Raw genomic sequence first — 18,644 nt, 5'->3', positions numbered from 1 at the left:
GGTTCGGTTTCTTACTCTGTGATTCTTAAGCGGGGCATGTTTATCAGACATAGAGGTAACAATAGAAGAGAAAAAAGCAAGGGCTAAAACCGGGTCCAGAAAGCAGCAAGTGGATAAAAACTCAGAGTGATATAAGTCAAGGGTAAAAGCTTGCTGTGAGAAATGTTTATAATTTATCTTAGAGATTATACAGGCATCAGAGTGTTTCAGCCTGGTATCTCTAATACAAGCAATAGGGCAGTGGTCACTGATATCATTTGCAAAAACCCCACTGGCTGTGTATTTATGGGGGGTGTTTGTTAGAATAATGTCTAGTAGAGTAGATTTTACTGGGTTCTTAAAGTTGGGACGGGTTGGTTTAGTTATCAGCTGAGTTAGATTTAGCTCATTACAAATGTCTTTTAATTTATCGGATACTGGTGAAAGCCAATCCAGGTTAAAATCTCCCAAAATCAGTAATTCAGAGTTTGCATAATTAGACAGTATATCAGATAATTTGCATAAAGTACAAGGAGGAGCTGAGGGGGGTGATAATTGTGCACGCAGGGTAATATTATACTCAAAGCCAGTACTTTTGTAGTTTTTCAGTGGAATAACCCCATTTGTTCATAGAGGGATCTAAGGTTATTGTTCATAATGTTTAGAATGAATGTATGAATTAGTGTGTCTCTAATTTATAAGTTGTGTGTCTCTTTCCACTCCAGAACTTCCTGAGGTGTCAGAACAACAAGAACAACTATAACCTGGTTTGTGAGACGCTGCAGTTCCTGGACTGTATCTGTGGCAGCACCACGGGAGGCCTGGGGTTGCTGGGACTCTACATCAATGAGAAGAACGTAGGCCTCATCAACCAGACAGTAGAGAGCCTCACAGAGTACTGCCAGGGACCCTGCCATGACAACCAGGTGGGCACACACACTCATACCTCCTGCTACCTAGATCAAAAGCTTTGTTTTATATGTGCAGATGGAGTATCATGAAACGTTGTAGTCAAATGACCCAGTGTTTGCGTATAACTGCTGTCTCCATTTCAGTAATAGCAGGGTTGGTCTTATTTGGCAGTGCTTTAATTAAGCTTTTAAATTCTCTTTACAAGCCCAGATAGGTCCCAGTACACAGCTCCATACAAAAAAATGTGTTCCTTGCATGGCTTTTTCTTGCAGGATCATGTCAGACTAAACAAAGGCCTTTGTAATATTGTTTTCCGGTTAATCTGGAGATATTTTGACTCAACCATAAATACAACATCAAAAAGTGTCCTGTTTGTCTGTTTCTCTGTCAGAACTGCATCGCCACTCATGAATGCAACGGTATCGACATCATCATCGCTTTGATCCTCAATGACATCAACCCCCTGGGCAAGAAGAGGATGGACCTGGTGCTGGAGCTCAAGGTTGTCTTGGTTTAGTAGTGATGTTCCACCCTGTTTGTTTTCCTTTATTATCCATTTGACATATTTCTTTGTTCTGTCTTGGTTTAATGCATTTTTTTAACCAACAGCACTCATGACAAGCTGAATGTTATTCATCCTCCTGATGCTCTGTATCCCTTGTAGGGTTGCAAAGGGTCTGAAACGTTTTCAGGAAATTTTCCATGGGAAGTTAAGCCTGGGAATTTTGGGAATTTTGCATAAATTCATCAAAAAAGTTAGCTTATAACAGTGAACCTTTTTTGTTGGATACACATAGGCGATTCTAGGTCTTGTGGCATATTTTGGTTAAACTATCCCCAATTCAATGGAATTGCATCCCTCTGCATGCACAGTGCTTTCTTCCATCACATGTGCAGTGCACTCTTCCATCACATGTACAGCTGATTCTCAAGATCTTGCACACTAATGAGATGCTATTGAGGCCACACTACTACACTGTCTGAGCCAAGGACTACATGCTTTCCGGTAAGTTTTGATTACAATACTGGGTGGGGTGAATATATTTTATATGACATACATAATTTTTTTGTTAACTAGTAAATAGTAGCCTACAGTAAAGTGTGTTTAAATAATTTCTAACTTGTTAACAATTTCTGCTAGTTAGTTTTTGCTACCATGTGGGTTTTAGCTTGCTTGAGCCTGCTAACTGAGGAGTGTTAATTCACCTGTTTCCATACATGTATAATTATAAAATATTTATCTTACAAATGAGTTGTTTAATCTAACAGCATAACTATTTATCTGTACATGGAATTATATTTGCTGTTTTCTTACTCATTTTTTTTAATCATCTTTACAGGAAAATGCCACGGGCACTATCTGATGTGTGGAGACATTTCACTGCAGCAAATGTAGAAGGAAAAGCTGTGTACATTTGCAAATACTGTGCCAAATCATATGCGAAGAATGCAACAAGGATGCAGAATCATCTGGCCAAGTTCATAAAGTTCCCTCAGTGCTCACAACAAGCAACCTCTGACAAAAGTCCCTCTACTTCTATTCGAGGTGAAAATGATGAATCAGACACCTTATCGATAGCAACAGCTCATGGTCCTCCTAGAATCAGAAGTTTTTTGACTCAATGAAGGAACGTAGTCAAAGAAATGCTGATGAATGTCTTGCTCGAGCTGTGTAAGCAAATGGTTCACCTGTGATGCTCACAGGCAATGTGTATTGGAAGAGATTTCTAAATGTTCTTCACCCAGCATACACCCCTCCAACCAGACATGCTTTATCTACTCATTTGCTGGATGCAGAGTTCAAATCGTAGGGAAAGCAGACTGTATTGCAATCATCTCTGATGGGTGATCGAATGTTTGTGGGCAAGGACTAATTAACTGCATCATCTCCACCCCTCAACCAGTATTCTACAAGAGCACAGACAAAAGGGACAACAGACACACCGGTCTCTACATTGCAGATGAGCTGAAGGCAGTCATCAATGACCTTGGACCACAGAAGGTATTTGCGCTGGTGACAGACAGTGCTGCGAACATGAAGGCTGCTTGGTCTAAAGTTGAGGAGTCCTACCCTCACATCACACCCATTGGCTGTGCTGCTCATGCATTGAATCTGCTTCTCAAGGACATAATGGCACTGAAAACAATGGATACACTCTACAAGAGAGCCAAGGAAATGGTTAGGTATGTGAAGGGTCATCAAGTTATAGCAGAAATCTACCTCACCAAGCAAAGTGAGATGAATAAGAGCACCACATTGAAGTTGCCCAGTAACATCCGTTGGGGTGGTGTTGTCATCATGTTTGACAGTCTGCTGGAAGGGAAAGAGTCTCTCCAAGAAATGGCCATATCACAGTCTGCCGATATGGACAGCCCCATGAAGAGGATCCTCCTGGATTATGTATTTTGGGAGAGAGTGGTAAGCAGCCTGAAACTCCTGAAACCTATAGCAGTAGCCATTGCACGGATTGAGGGAGACAATGCCATCCTGTCTGATGTTCAGAGTCTGCTTGCAGATGTAAGAGAAGAAATCCGTACTGCCCTGCCCACTTCACCGTTGCTCCAAGCAGAGGAAACTGCAGTTCTGAAATACATAAAAAAAGTGTGAAGACTTCTGCCTGAAGCCCATACATGCCGCAGCGTACGTTGGACCTCAAGTATGCTGGCAAGAGTATCCTGTCTGGTGCAGAGATCATTCAATGCCTATGGTGTCGTCACTACCATGTCTCGCCACCTTGCCTGGATGAGGGCAAGGTTCTTGGCCGTCTGGCGATGTACACTTCCAAGAAAGGGCTGTGGGATGGAGATGCAATATGGCAGTTGTGCCAACATATCTCATCAGCCACCTGGTGGAAGGGACTTGGTGGATCTGAGGCCTTTCGCCTGTTGCCTCCATCATCCTCCAAATTCCACCAACATCAGCCGCCTCAGAGCGCAACTGGTCCTTGTTTGGGAACACACACACCAAAGCACGCAACAGACTGACCAATACAAGGGTTTACAAATTGGTGGCTATCAGGGCAAATTTGAGGCTTTTTGAGCCTGAAAACGAGCCATCCTCAACAAGGTTGGAAAGTGACAGTGAAGATGAGGTCTCAGAGTCTGATGTTTAAGAGGTGGACATTGAGGAGGTCCAGGGAGAAGACATGGAAGCCTGAGAGGAAGACAACCAAAGCTTTAGTTTCTAGACTATCTTTTTACAGATGTACACTACCGTTCAAAAGTTTGGGGTCACTTAGAAATGTCCTTGTATTTGAAAGAAAAGCACCTTTTTTTGTTCCTTAAAATAACATCAAATTGATCAGAAATACAGTGTAGACATTGTTAAAGTTTATCATTTTAAAAGGCTAATTGATCATTCGAAAACCCTTTTGCAATTATGTTAGCACAGCTGAAAACTGTTCTACTGATTAAAGAAGCAATAAAACTGGCCTTCTTTAGACTAGTTGAGTATCTGGGGCATCAGCATTTGTGGGTTCGATTACAGGCTCAAAATGTCCAGAAACAAAGACTTTCTTCAGAAACTCGTCAGTCTATTCTTGTTTTGAGAAATTAAGTCTATTCCATGCGAGAAATTGCCAAGAAACTGAAGATCTTGTACAATGCTTTGTACTACTCCCTACACAGAACAGCACAAACTGCCTCTAACCAGAATAGAAAGAGGAGTGGGAGGCCCCGGTGCACAACTGAGCAGAAGACAAGTGCATTAGAGTGTCTAGTTTGAGAAACAGATGCCTCACAAGTCCTCAACTGGCAGCTTCATTAAATAGTACCTGCAAAACACCAGTCTCAATGTCAACAGTGAAGAGGCGACTCCGGGATTCTGGCCTTCTAGGCAGAGTTGCAAATAAAAAGCCATATCTCAGACTGCCCAATAAAAAGAAAAAATTAAGATGGGCAAAAGAACACAGACATTGGACAGAGGACCTTTGCCTAGAAGGCCAGCATCCCGGTGTCGCCTCTTCACTGTTGACGTTGAGACTGGTGTTTTGCAGGTACTATTTAATGAAGCTGCCAGTTGAGGACTTGTGAGGCATCTGTTTCTCAAACTAGACACTCTATTGCACTTGTCTTCTTGCTCAGTTGTGCATATTCCCTTTTGTTGTTCAGTAAAATCATGTGAAGAGTCAACTAATGTTAAATTCGTAACTACATTTATTTCATTTTTTTTCTATTGGAAGGATTTAATCATTTGCAGTAATGTCTACTTATGATAAGGTAAAATGTTTCTGTTTCTGTCTCCATATGAAATGGTAAATATATCCAATGCAAAAAACATCTACATTTAAATGGTATTAATATTAATTTACATATATTCCCGTTAATTCCCGTATATTCCTGTTAATTCCCATATATTCCCGGTAATTCCCACGGAAAGTTTCCACCTCTGAATATTCCCCAAAATGTGCAACCCTAATCCCTTGCCCCTCTCTCTGTTCCAGAATAACGCCTCCAAGCTCCTCTTGGCCATCATGGAGAGTCGCCACGACAGTGAGAATGCAGAGAGGATACTGTACAACATGAGGCCTAAAGAACTGGTGAGTGCCATGTATTGGTAGTCAGATATACCTGCAGCACGGCATGGCACAGAGGACATTGTTAAGGGGAAGTTATCTGACGGTCTGGTTTGTGACGTTCATATGCAGGTGGAGGTGATAAAGAAGGCCTACATGCAGGGGGAGGTGGAGCCGGAGGAGCCTGCTGAGGAAGATGAAGATGGTGAGGAAGAGCATGCTGCCTCTCCACGAAACGTGGGCCACAACATCTACATCCTTGCTCATCAGGTACTGTAGACCGCTGACTGACTGCATGCAACTTTACACCTCCTGTAACAGCTCCTATACAACCTATAAACGTATTACATCAGAGCTCTTCCACTCTAACCCCCTTTAGGCACAATTCAGCTCTATTCACGACTGTGTCTATTCAAGTAGTTATGTGGGTGAACAACACAGACAGTTTCAGTTATGTAAATAAAAATGTTGATCCCAAGGCATGATGCCCAGCATGCTAGTGCGTGAAAACTGAACAGTGGCATGTACTTTCAGATGCATCTGGTGTTGCAGTGATCTGGTGTCAGTTTCAGTTCCCTGTCCCCACAGGCAGCTAGAGGAACTTCCAGAACACACCTACTGCAACACGTTTCATGCCACCTATCAGATACAATGAGGAAAAATAGACCCCAAAAAATGAAGTTGGTGACTTAGAAAACCCTGATTGTAAATTTTGACCAATGACAGTACAATAAAAATGCATAAGTATAATGTGATACATCACCTGATGGCATTGGTGCATTCATGCAATGCATTGGTGCGTTCATCCAGTTGGCCCGCCACAACAAGGAGCTGCAGGCCATGTTGAAGACCTATGGGGAGGGGGATGATGCCCTGGAGTTCTATGCCAAGCACACAGCTCAAATTGAGGTCAGTCATTTTATCCATCTGATTTCACCATGTAGTTTTCTGTTTTATTACCCCTGTATTAACTTTGGTGGATGGCAATGTTTTGACTTTTTGTTATCCTAGGCATGTGACAGTCATATTGTCTTTCTTTGCCTGCTGTCAGTATTTTGTATTTTGTTAGCGTATGAAAATTACAAGCATCCTTGGCATGTTTGCATGTGTTCTACTGTGAGCTCAGGAAAGGGAAAGAATGCTGTCAAGGAAGAGCTTTTCAAATGAGTGTACAAGGTGTTGTGCAGTGCTTTTATACACACAAACAATCCCCTTCTTTACTCCTCTTCACTTGTATAACAGTCTATTATAGCCAGATCATGTCTTAGACAGTTTTCCAAGATGAAGAATAGGCACCAACATGCCACTATCAAACCATAAAGTTTGGGGCCTACCCAGTCCAGGGCCTAGAGTTGCCCATCCTCCCCCTGAGAGAGAGGGTCTGTGATGGGCAGCACTGGCTGCATGTGGTTGTGCCCAGATTGTGCGGCTGGATCGCACCATGGAGCAGATAGTCTTCCCCGTGCCCAACATCTGTGAGTTCCTCACCAATGAGTCCAAGCTGCGGGTGTACTACACCACAGAGCGCGATGAGCAGGGCAGCAAGATCAACGACTTCTTCCTGCGCTCCGAGGACCTCTTCAACGAGATGAACTGGCAGAAGAAGCTGCGAGGTACTCAAGAGCCAACCACTGGTAACGCAAACACGGTTCCCTGTGCGTCCCTCTCCCTACCTCTCTATACTAGGTACCTGCTTTACATGCCCTCACCCCTCCCTGACCCCTCAGGGCCCCTCAGGAGACTCCCCAGGCTGGGTCAGGTCCTCCATGTATGGGCCAGAGACCCACCCTGAATCCTGGAGGAGAGAGGGCATGTAAAGGTTATATGTTAAGTTAAAGTACATAACATAAGGCGGATAAATGTTAAGATATTTACAATGTAAGGTTCCAGGGCTCCAGACTAACATCCCCCTGGTATCACTGGTCCCACTAACTTTTTCAATTGGTGGCGCTAGCCCATGATTTGGTGGCACCCAAAAACACATTTCTGCAGCATCCCACAATAGAATACATTTGAATTATAATCTTATACAGTATCTTATATCATCTTATATCATCTCATTATAAAGTCATTCACAAGGCTTTATTAAAAACTATAATAGATTACAGAGATGGTATTTCATCTATAAATTGTTACATCTAACCTCCCTTTGAAAACTTTAAAAAACGTATAATAATTCTTCCATGGGGAGAGAAATATTTGCTGTATTATAACTTATCTCATGCTATTTTACACATTTTGCCATGAGGCTGATTTTTTTTGTTGCTGTTTTAAAGCTCAGGGATTCTTGAAAGACGGGACAAACAACTTTTTTTCCACTAACATTTGTCTTAATATTAACAACATTTGAAATATATATTTTGATTCAACAAAGTATCAGCTATCACAAATCAAATTACATTTTATTGGTCACATACACATATTTGGCATGTAAAGGAACAACCTCTTAATAAAAATAAAAAAATATCAGAAAATGCAACTAACTGGATTTATGTCTCCTCCGTCAGACACCATAAAAAGCATTTAATTTTTAATATGATTGTCCAACAAGTGTCTAATGGCCTTGATTGTTTCATTCTAACATTAGATTATTCAAATATGTAATACAAATCTCCAAACGTATTTTTGTTTTGTTTTATAGTACTATTAAACGGTCCAGGGCTAATTTTGTTAGCGTTTTGGCATGTTTTTCTAGATTTAGAACATAAAACAACATTTATAAAGCAAACATTATCCCTTAGGTCTAGCACAGCAAATACTTAAGTTGATTAAGCATACTGTATGTTGCAGAACAGTGATTTTAAATATTTGTTCAGAATATTAACAAAAACTGTACTCCATCAGTGACGGAGTTGACAAACCACTGACAGAGTTGACAACAGACACTCAAAACAGACATACAGTGCATGCAACTCAATATTAGGAAGGTGTTCTTAATGTTTTGTACACTTAGTGTATCTTGATTAGATAAGTATTCAACCCCCTGAGTTAACACATGTTAGAATCACCGTCTTTCTCTAAGAGCTTTGCACACCTATTCAATATATGCCCATTATTCTTTAAAAAATTATTCAAGCTCTGTCAAATTGGTTGTTGATCATTTCTAGACAACCAATTTCAAGTCTTGCCATAGATTTTCAAGCTGATTTTAAGTCAAACTGTAACTAAGCCACTCGGGAAGATTCAATGTTGTCTTGGTAAGCAACTTAAGTGGCCTTGTGTTTTATGTTATTACCTTGCAGAAAGGTGCATTTGTCTCCCAGTGTCTGTTGGAAAGCAGATTGAACCAAGTTATGGGCTACCGAGTGGCCTTGTGTTTTAGGTTATTGTCTTGCAGAAAGGTGCATTTGTCTCCCAGTGTCTGTTGGAAGCAGGTTGAACCAAGTTATGGGCTCCCGAGTGGCGCAGCAGTCTAAGGCAGAGCATCTCAGTGCTAGAGGCGTCACCACAGACCCTGGTTTGATTCCAGGCTGTATCACAACTGCTCGTGATTGGGAGTCCCATAGGGCGGCACACAATTGACCCAGCGTCGACCGGGATAGGGTTTTGCCGTGGTAGGCCGTCATTGTAAATACTAATTTGTTATTAACTGACTTGCCTGGTTAAATGAAGGTTAAATAAAAATATGCTCATTTTTCAGTTAATATCCATTATCAGTTTTTTTCCTCTAGGAAAAATGGTCTATTACCAATGTGATCATATACTGTGGCTAACATCTTGAAATATAATTTTTTTAAATGGTCTGAGAAGAACAACATTAGCAGGGCAATTCAAGCATAGCCAATATGCTGTGATAATGTATTGGGCCCATAGCTTACTACACAAACCTCATTGCAACATAACTGTTTTTAATTGGTTAATGTTGCATAGGCATATGTTTTTTTAAGTCATGTTTTGAGCGGTAGATCTCGGCTTGCATTTTGACTCAAAGTGATCTTGATTCAGAAAAGGTTGGTGACCACTGCCTTAGTGACTTATTAAAAACATAATGCATGTTTTGGAATATTTGTAGTCTGTACAGGCTTCCTTTTTTTTCACTCTGTCATTTATGTTAGTATTGTGGAGTAACTACAATGTTGTTGATCCCCTCAGTTTTCTCCTATCACAGCCATTAAACTCTGTTTTAAAATCACCATTGACCTCATGGTGAAATCCCTGAGCAGTTTCCTTCCTCTCCGGCAACTGAGTTAGGAATGGCGCTTGTATCTTTGTAGTGACTGGGTGTATTGACACACCATCCAAAGTGTAATTAATAACTGCACCATGCTCAAAGAGATATTCAATGTCTGTTTTTAATTTTGTCCATTTTTTTACACCAATCTATCAGTAGATGCCCTTCTTTGCGAACCATTGGAAAAACTCCCTGGTCTTTGTGGTTGTATCTGTGCTTGAAATTCACTGCTCAAATGAGGAGCCTTCCAATTATCTGTATGTGTGGGATACAGAGATCATCTAAAAATTATGTTAAACACGATTATTGCAAACAGATTGTGTCCTTGCTACTTATTATTTTACTCCTAAAATGATTTAGGCTTGCCATAACAAATGGGTTGAATACTTATTGACTCAAGACATTTCAGCATTTCATTTTTATTAATTCGTAAACATTTCTCAAAACATAATTGCACTTCGACATTATGGAGTATTGTGTGTAAATCAGTGACAGAAAATCTAAATTGAATACATTTTAAATTCAGGCTGTAACACAACACAACTTTCTGAAGGCACTGTATTTTTGTTTAATACAAACATTCGTAAAATATGGACAATTATTAATTTGAAAACCCCTTATAAAAACATAACCATTCTATCAGATCTTTCAGCACTCTGACGGAGTTGACAAAATGCCATTTTTATTCTTCTTTCAAGTGGTATACACAGTAGCAATTTTGTTTCCATAGTTGATATATTACTCTAAAACCAAATTAAATGTAATAGAATATTCATTTTGGTTCAAATATATCAGGCAGATAGAGTTGACAGTTTATGGTTGTAACCATGGTAAATCCAATATTGTTTGTTTAAATCTATCAAAAGTAGAGAACTTTCTAGAGTATGAGTGGTATTGTTTCACTACATGTAATGAGGACATGAATAAGGGGTCCTTATGGTATAGCTGACCCTGACGGAGTTGATCAAATATCCGGACACATCTTTTAGGAATCACAGTTTTGAGAGAAATATTCTTTAAAGATACAGAGGGCTATTGTAAGAAACTGCATAAGAGTGATAGAGGCGTCACTACAGACCCTGGTTCGATTCCAGGCTGTACCACAACCGGCCGTGATTGGGAGTCCCATAGGGCGGCGCACAATTGGCCCGCCGTCGTCGGGGTTTGGCCGGGGTAGCCCGTCCTTGTAAGTAAGAATTGGTTCTTAACTGACTTGCCTAGTTAAATAAAGGTTAAATAAAAAATACATAAAATATCATTTTTCAGTTAATATCCATTTATTATCAGTAAAAAAATAATATTTAAACACTTTTTCCACTATTTTGGGGGGGGGGGGGGGGTCCTTTGCTCATGACAGGGGGATTTCCAGGCATAGAGCCAACATGGAAATGAATAATATTGAAAGTATTTAGAAAATTCCCAAAACAAATCTTTCCCCTATAAAATTCCCCTAAATGTACATGTTAAGCTCAAATAATGCAACAAAATGTTTTGTTTTACTAAAAAAAATTAAGTTTACCTGCCGAGCAAGGATTGACCCAACTTTCAAGAATCTCTGAGCTAATTTCCTGCTATTTTCCACTTTTCTATAAGGCTGAGAGAAAATTATGCAATTTCTTTCATGGCTTTAGATGTGTTCATATGCTATCCACAACCCCCAAAAATGGGGGCTGCCCCGCCTTGCGGGGGCTGTTGGGATATGTGCTACGCCAGTAACACACACACACACAAATAATCACATGGGATATATTCTGATTGTTTACTTCACCGAGTACATGTGGTAAAGGAGGGAGAGTATAGATAGCTAGGCAAGAGGCTGAGCTTCTCTGAGAATAGGGGATGATCCTCTCCCAGGGTGTAATGAGATTGGAGGTCAGTCTGAGTGGGTCTCTTCCAGAGAGAGTCAGTCCAGAATCCGTCAGACAGTCAGTAGAGGAGCAGTCAATACTCCCTTCACACACAACTGCTGGCACCAGGCCCACAAGTGTTGTGGCAGGACAGACTGAGAGAGAGTAGGAAGTCCGCTGACATGAGCGATCTATAGGACTGCTCCCTGGTGGAGGACATGACCAGATTAGGCCTAACTACAGAAGAATGGGATCCAAACACCATTAGAGTGACTGGGGGAGAGAGTGATTCAAGAGGGCTAGAGAGGAAAGGAGTTTCTGAGGAGGTAGAGGATGAGGCGCTTTGAAAATTAGATATCTCTCAGAATCTGTTTGCAAACACTAAGCCTGTGACGATAGAGTCATTATCTGATTAAGCATTGTCCTACAATAGTAACTCATGGTGCAATTGTTGGAGCTCTCATCCCCAAGTCTACCCACCCAACGTATCCCATGTTGCACATCCAGTAGGGCGTCTCCTTATTGACGCCTAGCACCTGATCCCTTCATCCCCCTTCAGGCTGCGGTCGCTGTATGACTGCACTCTTTGTTTCCTCAATGGGAGCGTGTTTCTGCCTGTCTGTCCCTCTGTGAGCCCTGTACTGCAAGAGGGGACTGTACTCTGACACACGTGGCACACTTGTCTTATCTGAATGAATCAGCAGCACAGCGACTGAGAGAACATGTTGTTTCGTTGGTGCATGAGTGCGGTGGCTGTTGTTTATAAAAGTCCCCACCCTTAGTTCCTCTTTTCAAATGAAAAAAGGGTTGACTGTTGAGATTCCGAGTTGAAGTTCTATTTCCCAGGGTTGGACAGTACTGAACACTCCAAAATCACCCAATAGGTTTAATGTACACCAAATAAGCATGCTAATCTGCTTTGCACCCTTTTGATGTTTAGGTGATGTTTTTGCTTTGCTGTTTAGTGTGTATTTGACCCTTGCAAATTACCCAACTGACCCTACCCTTACGCTATTTAATAAACTGACTGTGAACCCTAACCTGGACGTAAGTTTAATGCAGAATTAACCCTCAATTTGGATACATTTCTAAAGACATTAAAATGAAAACAGTGCTCTGGTGTGAAAATGTATAAACTTATGTATCTATTGTAACTATGTAGTACTATGTACTATTATCATCAAGCTTTGATTATTAGAATCAACTGTATAGTGCTAGGGCAAAAAGCTAAATGTGCACCCTTTGGGGTCCCCAGTACCGAGTTTGGGAAACACTGCCCTACTGTGTATCATGCTTCAGCTGGCACAAACAAGGCAAACACTTCTGTCATTTCCTGCATCATTTGCAGGATAGTCACAAGACGTCCCACTGGGGTGTATTATTTGCTGCAAGGAAAAACTGATAAGTGAATCGGCCAATCACCCATGATGTTTGGGTACCAGTTAACAATAACCTTACTACAACTAACCAATTGATACAACATTGTCACTCCTTCCCCCTTTCAAAATGATCATACTTGACATACAGTACCAGTCAAAAGTTTGGACACACCTACTCATTCCAGGGTTTTTCTTTATTTCTACTATTTTCTACATTGACGATAATAATAGTGAAGACTTCAAAACTATGAAATAACAAATATGGAATCATGTAGTAACCAAAAAAGTGTTAAACAAATCAAAATATATTTTATATATTGTTCAAAGTAGCCACGCTTTGCCTTGATGACAGCTTTGCACACTCTTGGCATTCTCTCAACCAGCTTCATGAGGTAGTCACCTGGAATGGATTTCAATTAACAGGTGTGTCTTGTTAAAAATTAATTTGTGGAATGTCTTTCCTTCTTAATGCGTTTGAGTCAATCAGTTGTGTTGTGACAAGGTAAGGGTGGTATACGGAAGATAGCCCAATTTGGCAAAAGACCAAGTCCATATTATGGCAGGAACAGCTCAAATAAACAAAGAGAAATGACAGTCCATCATTACTTTAAGACATGAAGGTCAGTCATTCCGGAAAACGTCAAGAACTTTGAAAGTTTCTTCAAGTGCAGTCGCAAAAACCATCAAGCGCAATGATGAAACAGGCGCTCATGAGGACCGCCGCAGGAAAGGAAGACCCAGCGTTACCTCTGCTGCAGAGGATAAGTTCATTAGAGTTAACTGCACCTCAGATTGCAGCCCAAATAAATGCTTCACAGAGTTCAAGTAACAGACACATCTTAACATCAGCTGTTTAGAGGAGACTGCGCGAATCAGGCCTTCATGGTCGATTTTCTGCAAAGAAACCACTACTAAAGGACACCAATAATAAGAAGAGACTTGTTTGGCCCGAGAAACATGAGCAATGGACATTAGACCCGTGGAAATCTGTCCTTTGGTCTGATGAGTCAAAATTTGAGATTTCTGGTTCCAACTGCCGTGTCTTTGTGAGACGCAGAGTAGGTGAACGGATGATCTCCGCATGTGTGGTTCCCACCATGAAGCATGGAGGAGTAGGTGTGATGGTGTGGGGGTGCTTTGCTGGTGACACTGTCTGTGATTTATTTAGAATTCAAGGCAAATTTAACCAGCATGGCTACCACAGTATTCTGCAGCGATACGCCATCCCATCTGGTTTGCGCTTAGTGGGACTATCATTTGTTTTACAACAGGAAAATGACCCAAAACACACCTCCAGGCAGTGTAAGGGCTATTTGACCAAGAAGGAGAATGGAGTGCTGCATCAGATGACCTGGCCTCCACAATTGCCAGACCTCAACCCAATTGAGATGGTTTGGGATGAGTTGGACCGCAGAGTGAAGGAAAAGCAGCATATGTGGCAACTCCTTCAAGACTGTTGGAAAAGCATTCCTCATGAAGCCGGTTGAGAGAATTCCAAGAGTGTGCAAAGCTGTCATCAAAGCAAAGGGTGGCTACTTTGAAGAATCTGAAATATAAAATATACACTACTGTTCAAAAGTTTGGGGTCACTTAGAAATGTCCTTGTTTTTGAAAGAAAAGCACATTTGTTGTCCATTAAAATAACATCAAATTGATCAGAAATACACTGTAGACATTGTTAATGTTGTAAATGACTATTGTAGCTGGAAACGGCTGATTTTCTTTTAATGGAATATCAATCAATCAATCAAATGTATTTATAAAGCCAGCTGATCAGCTGATATCAGCTTTCACAAAGTGCTGTACAGAAACCCAGCCTAAAACCCCAAACAGCAAGCAATGCAGGTGTAGAAGCACGGTGGCTAGGAAAAACTCCCTAGAAAGGCCGGAAGCTAGGAAGAAACCAGGCTATGAGGGGTGGCCAGTCCTCTTCTGGCTGTGCCGGGTGGAGATGTATCTACATAGGCGTACAGAGGCCCAATATCTACATAGGCATACAGAGGCACATTATCAGCAACCATCATGCCTTTGTTCCAATGGCATGTTGTTAGCTAATCCAAGTTTATCATTTTAAAAGGCTAATTGATCATTAGAAAACCCTGTTAGCACAGCTGAAAACTGTTGTACTGATTAAAGAAGCAATAAAACTGGCCTTCTTTAAACTAATTGAGTATCTGGGGCATCAGCATTTGTGGGTTCGATTACAAGATCAAAATGTCCAGAAACAAAGATTTTCTTCTGAAACTCGTCAGTCTATTCTTCTTCTGAGAAAGGAAGGCTATTTCATGCGAGAAATTGCCAAGAAACATAAGATCTTGTGCAACGCTGTATACTACTCCCTTCACAGAACAGCGCAAACTGGCTCTAACCAGAATAGAAAGAGGAGTGGGAGGTCCCGGTGCACAACTGAGCAAGAGGACAAGTAAATTAGAGTGTCTAGTTTGAGAAACAAATGCCTGACAAGTCCTCAACTGGCAGCTTCATTAAATTGTTCTCACAAAACATCAGTCTCAACATCAACAGTGAAGAGGCGACTCCGGGATTCTGGCCTTCTAGGCAGAGTTGCAAAGGAAAAGTAATATCTCTGACTGGTCAATAAAAATAAAATATTAAGATGGAGAAAAGAACACAGACATTGGACAGAGGCACTCTGCCCAGAAGGCCAAATGTGTTTACATGTGCAATAGATACTGTGTGTATTTGCATCTCCTTTGAATCCTGACTTAGTTCGACGAGTGCAGCAGTATTGTGATGGTGGTGTAGTTGTAGTAGTGAATGCACTGTGTGGTTGTCTGGTGTAGAAGTGATACTGTTGACTGTCTATTGACTGTGTGTGTTGGCACTCCTCGTCCCCTCTCCAGCCCAGCCCATTCTATACTGGTGCTCTCGCAACATGTCCTTCTGGAGCAGCATCTCCTTCAACCTGGCCGTACTCATGAACTTGCTGGTGGCCTTCTTCTACCCTCTGGAAGGAATCAGCAGAGGTCAGTGACTTCTCTCCTCTGTCCTCCACCTCCCCTTCCTCCTTTTCCTCCCCATCCTCCATCTCTTAATCATCTGAGTAATTTGTAGGGTGTCTGTGGCAATCAATGGCTGAGCTCTGTATGTGTAAAATCAAATCAATCACATTTAATTGGTCACATACACGTGATTTTTAGATGTTATTGCGGGTGTAGCGAAATGCTTTTGCTTCTAGTTATGACAGTGCTGTAATATCTAACAAGTAATATCTAACAAATTACAAAACATATACCCAATACACACAGATCTAAGTAGGAATGAATTAAGGCTATATACATATGGACGAGCGATGTCAGAGCAGAATGGACAAAGATACAGGAGAAAATTATAGAAAAAAACTGTGTATACAGTTGAAGTCGGAAGTTTACATACACCTTGGCCAAATACATTTAAACTCAGTTTTTCACAATTCCTGACATTTAATCCTAGTGAAAATCCCCTGTCTTAGGTCAGTTAGGATCACCACTTTATTTTAAGAATGTGAAATGTCAGAATAATAGTAGAGAGAATTATTTATTTCATATTTTATTTCATTCATCACATTCCCAGTGGGTCAGAAGTTTACATACACTCAATTAGTATTTGCTAGCATTGCCTTTAAATTGTTTAACTTGGGTCAAACATTTTGGGTAGCCTTTCACAAGCTTCCCACAATAAGTTGGGTGAATTTTGGCCCATTCCTCCTGACAGAGCTGGTGTAACTGAGTCAGATTTGTAGGCCTCTTGCTCGCACACACTTTTTAAGTTCTGCCCACAAATTTTCTATAGGATTGAGGTAAGGGCTTTGTGATGGCCACTCCAATACCTTAACTTTGTTGTCCTTAAGCCATTTTGCCACAACATTGGAAGTATGCTTGGGATCATTGTCCATTTGGAAGACCCATTTGCGACCAAGCTTTAACTTCCTGACTGATGTCTTGAGATGTTGCTTCAATATATCCACATAATTTTCCACCCTCATGATGCCATCTATTTTGTGAAGTGCACCAGTCCCTCCTGCAGCAAAGCACCCCCACAACATGATGCTTCCACCCCCGTGCTTCACGGTTGGGATGGTGTTCTTCGGCATGCAAGCCTCTACCTTTTTCCTCTAAACATAACGATGGTAATTGTGGCCAAACAGTTCTATTTTTGTTTCATCAGACCAGAGGATATTTCTCCAAAAAGTACGATCTTTGTCCCCATGTGCAGTTGCAAACCGTAGTCTGGCTTTGTTTATGGCGGTTTTGGAGCAGTGGCTTCTTCTTTGCTGAGTGGCGTTTCAGGTTATGTCGATATAGGACTCGTTTTACTGTGGATATAAATACTTTTGGTCCTGTTTCCTCCAGCATCTTCACAAGGTTCTTTGCTGTTTTCTGGGATTGATTTGCAATTTTCGACACCAAAGTACGTTCATCTAATGGAGACAGAATGCATCTCCTTCCTGAGCGGTATGACGGCTACGTGGTCCCATGGTGTTTATACTTGCGTACTATTGTTTGTACAGATGAACATGGTACCTTCAGGCATTTGGAAATTGCTCCCAAGGATGAACCAGACTTGTGGAGGTCTACAAAAAAAAATTCTGAGGTCTTGGCTGATTTCTTTTGATTTTCCCATGATGTCAAGCAAAGAGGCACTGATTTTGAAGGTAGGCCTTGAAATACATCCACAGGTACACCTCCAATTGACTGAAATGATGTCAGTTAGCCTATCAGAATCTTCTAAAGCCATGATTTTCTGGAATTTTCCAAACTGTTTAAAGGCACGGTCAACTTAGTGTATGTAAACTTCTGACCCACTGGAATTGTGAATTATAAGTGAAATAATCTGTCTGTAAACAATTGTTGGAAAAATGACTTGTGTCATGCACAAATTAGATGTCCTAACCGACTTGCCAAAACTATAGTTTGTTAACATGAAATGTGTTGAGTGGTTGTAAAACAAGTTTTAATGACCCCAACCTAAGTGTATGTAAACTTCCGACTTCAACTGTACATATGAGATGAGTAATGCAAGATATGTCAGCATTATTATTTGAATGAGATAACGTAGAATAGTATAGAAAACAGGATATACACATGAGAAGAGTAAGGCCAGGTATGTAAACATTAAGTGACTAAGATACTGTAGAATAGTATAGAATACAGTATATACATATGAGATGAGTAATGCCAGATATGTGAACATTAAAGTCACATGTGTTCCATTCCTTAAAGTGGACAGTGATTCCTAGTCTATGCCTAAAGGCAGCAGCCTCTAATGTGCTAGTGATGGCTGTTTAACTTCTTGGGGACCCCTTCGAGATAGGATCCCGTTAACGGGATTGTTTGTTTTTTCAAAACAGCAAAAATCTAATAATTTCAATTTCTCAAACATACGACTATTTTACACAATTTTAAAGATACACTTCTCCTTAATGTTACCACATTGTCTGATTTCAAAAAGGCTTTACAGCGAAAGCAAAACATTAGATTATGTTAGGAGAGTACATAGACAAAAATAACCACACAGCCATTTTCCAAGTAAGGAGATATGTCACAAAAACTGAAAACACAGCTAAATGAAGCACTAACCTCTGACGATCTTCATCAGATGACACTCCTAGGACATCATGTTACACAATACATGTATGTTGTGTTCGATAAAGTTAATATTTATATCCAAAAACAGAATTTTACATTTGCGCGTGACGTTCAGAAAATGTTTAGCCTCCAGAACTTCTGGTGAATGAGCACAAATATTACAGAAATACTCATCATAAACGTTGACAAAATACATAACAATTATTTTAAGAATTATAGATACAGTAGTCCTTTATGCAACCGCTGTGTCAGATTTT

General features: G+C 40.7%; 1 protein-coding gene across 5 annotated transcripts in view; it reads left to right on the top strand.

The window, feature by feature from the left end:
* LOC106565749 (inositol 1,4,5-trisphosphate-gated calcium channel ITPR1) overlaps nucleotides 1-18,644 on the top strand; it is a 166,046-nt gene that overhangs the window by 99,004 nt on the left and 48,398 nt on the right. For 3 of the 5 annotated variants that reach the window (XM_082959369.1, XM_082959368.1, XM_082959367.1), the window contains 7 exons: nucleotides 705-905; nucleotides 1,283-1,393; nucleotides 5,334-5,429; nucleotides 5,538-5,675; nucleotides 6,216-6,314; nucleotides 6,826-7,018; nucleotides 15,664-15,786. In XM_082959369.1, coding sequence (XP_082815495.1) covers nucleotides 705-905; nucleotides 1,283-1,393; nucleotides 5,334-5,429; nucleotides 5,538-5,675; nucleotides 6,216-6,314; nucleotides 6,826-7,018; nucleotides 15,664-15,786 — 961 coding nt within the window. Of the gene's footprint in view, nucleotides 1-704; nucleotides 906-1,282; nucleotides 1,394-5,333; nucleotides 5,430-5,537; nucleotides 5,676-6,215; nucleotides 6,315-6,825; nucleotides 7,061-15,663; nucleotides 15,787-18,644 lie in introns of all 5 variants that reach the window. The other 2 variants (XM_082959366.1, XM_082959365.1) reach the window with 1 other exon arrangement.

This window comes from Salmo salar, chromosome 12 (genome assembly GCF_965601325.2).
Source record: "Salmo salar chromosome 12, fSalSal1, whole genome shotgun sequence".
NCBI lineage: Eukaryota > Metazoa > Chordata > Actinopteri > Salmoniformes > Salmonidae > Salmo > Salmo salar.
Note: the sequence above shows the minus strand (reverse complement) of the source record. Positions and strands in the feature narration are given on the sequence as shown.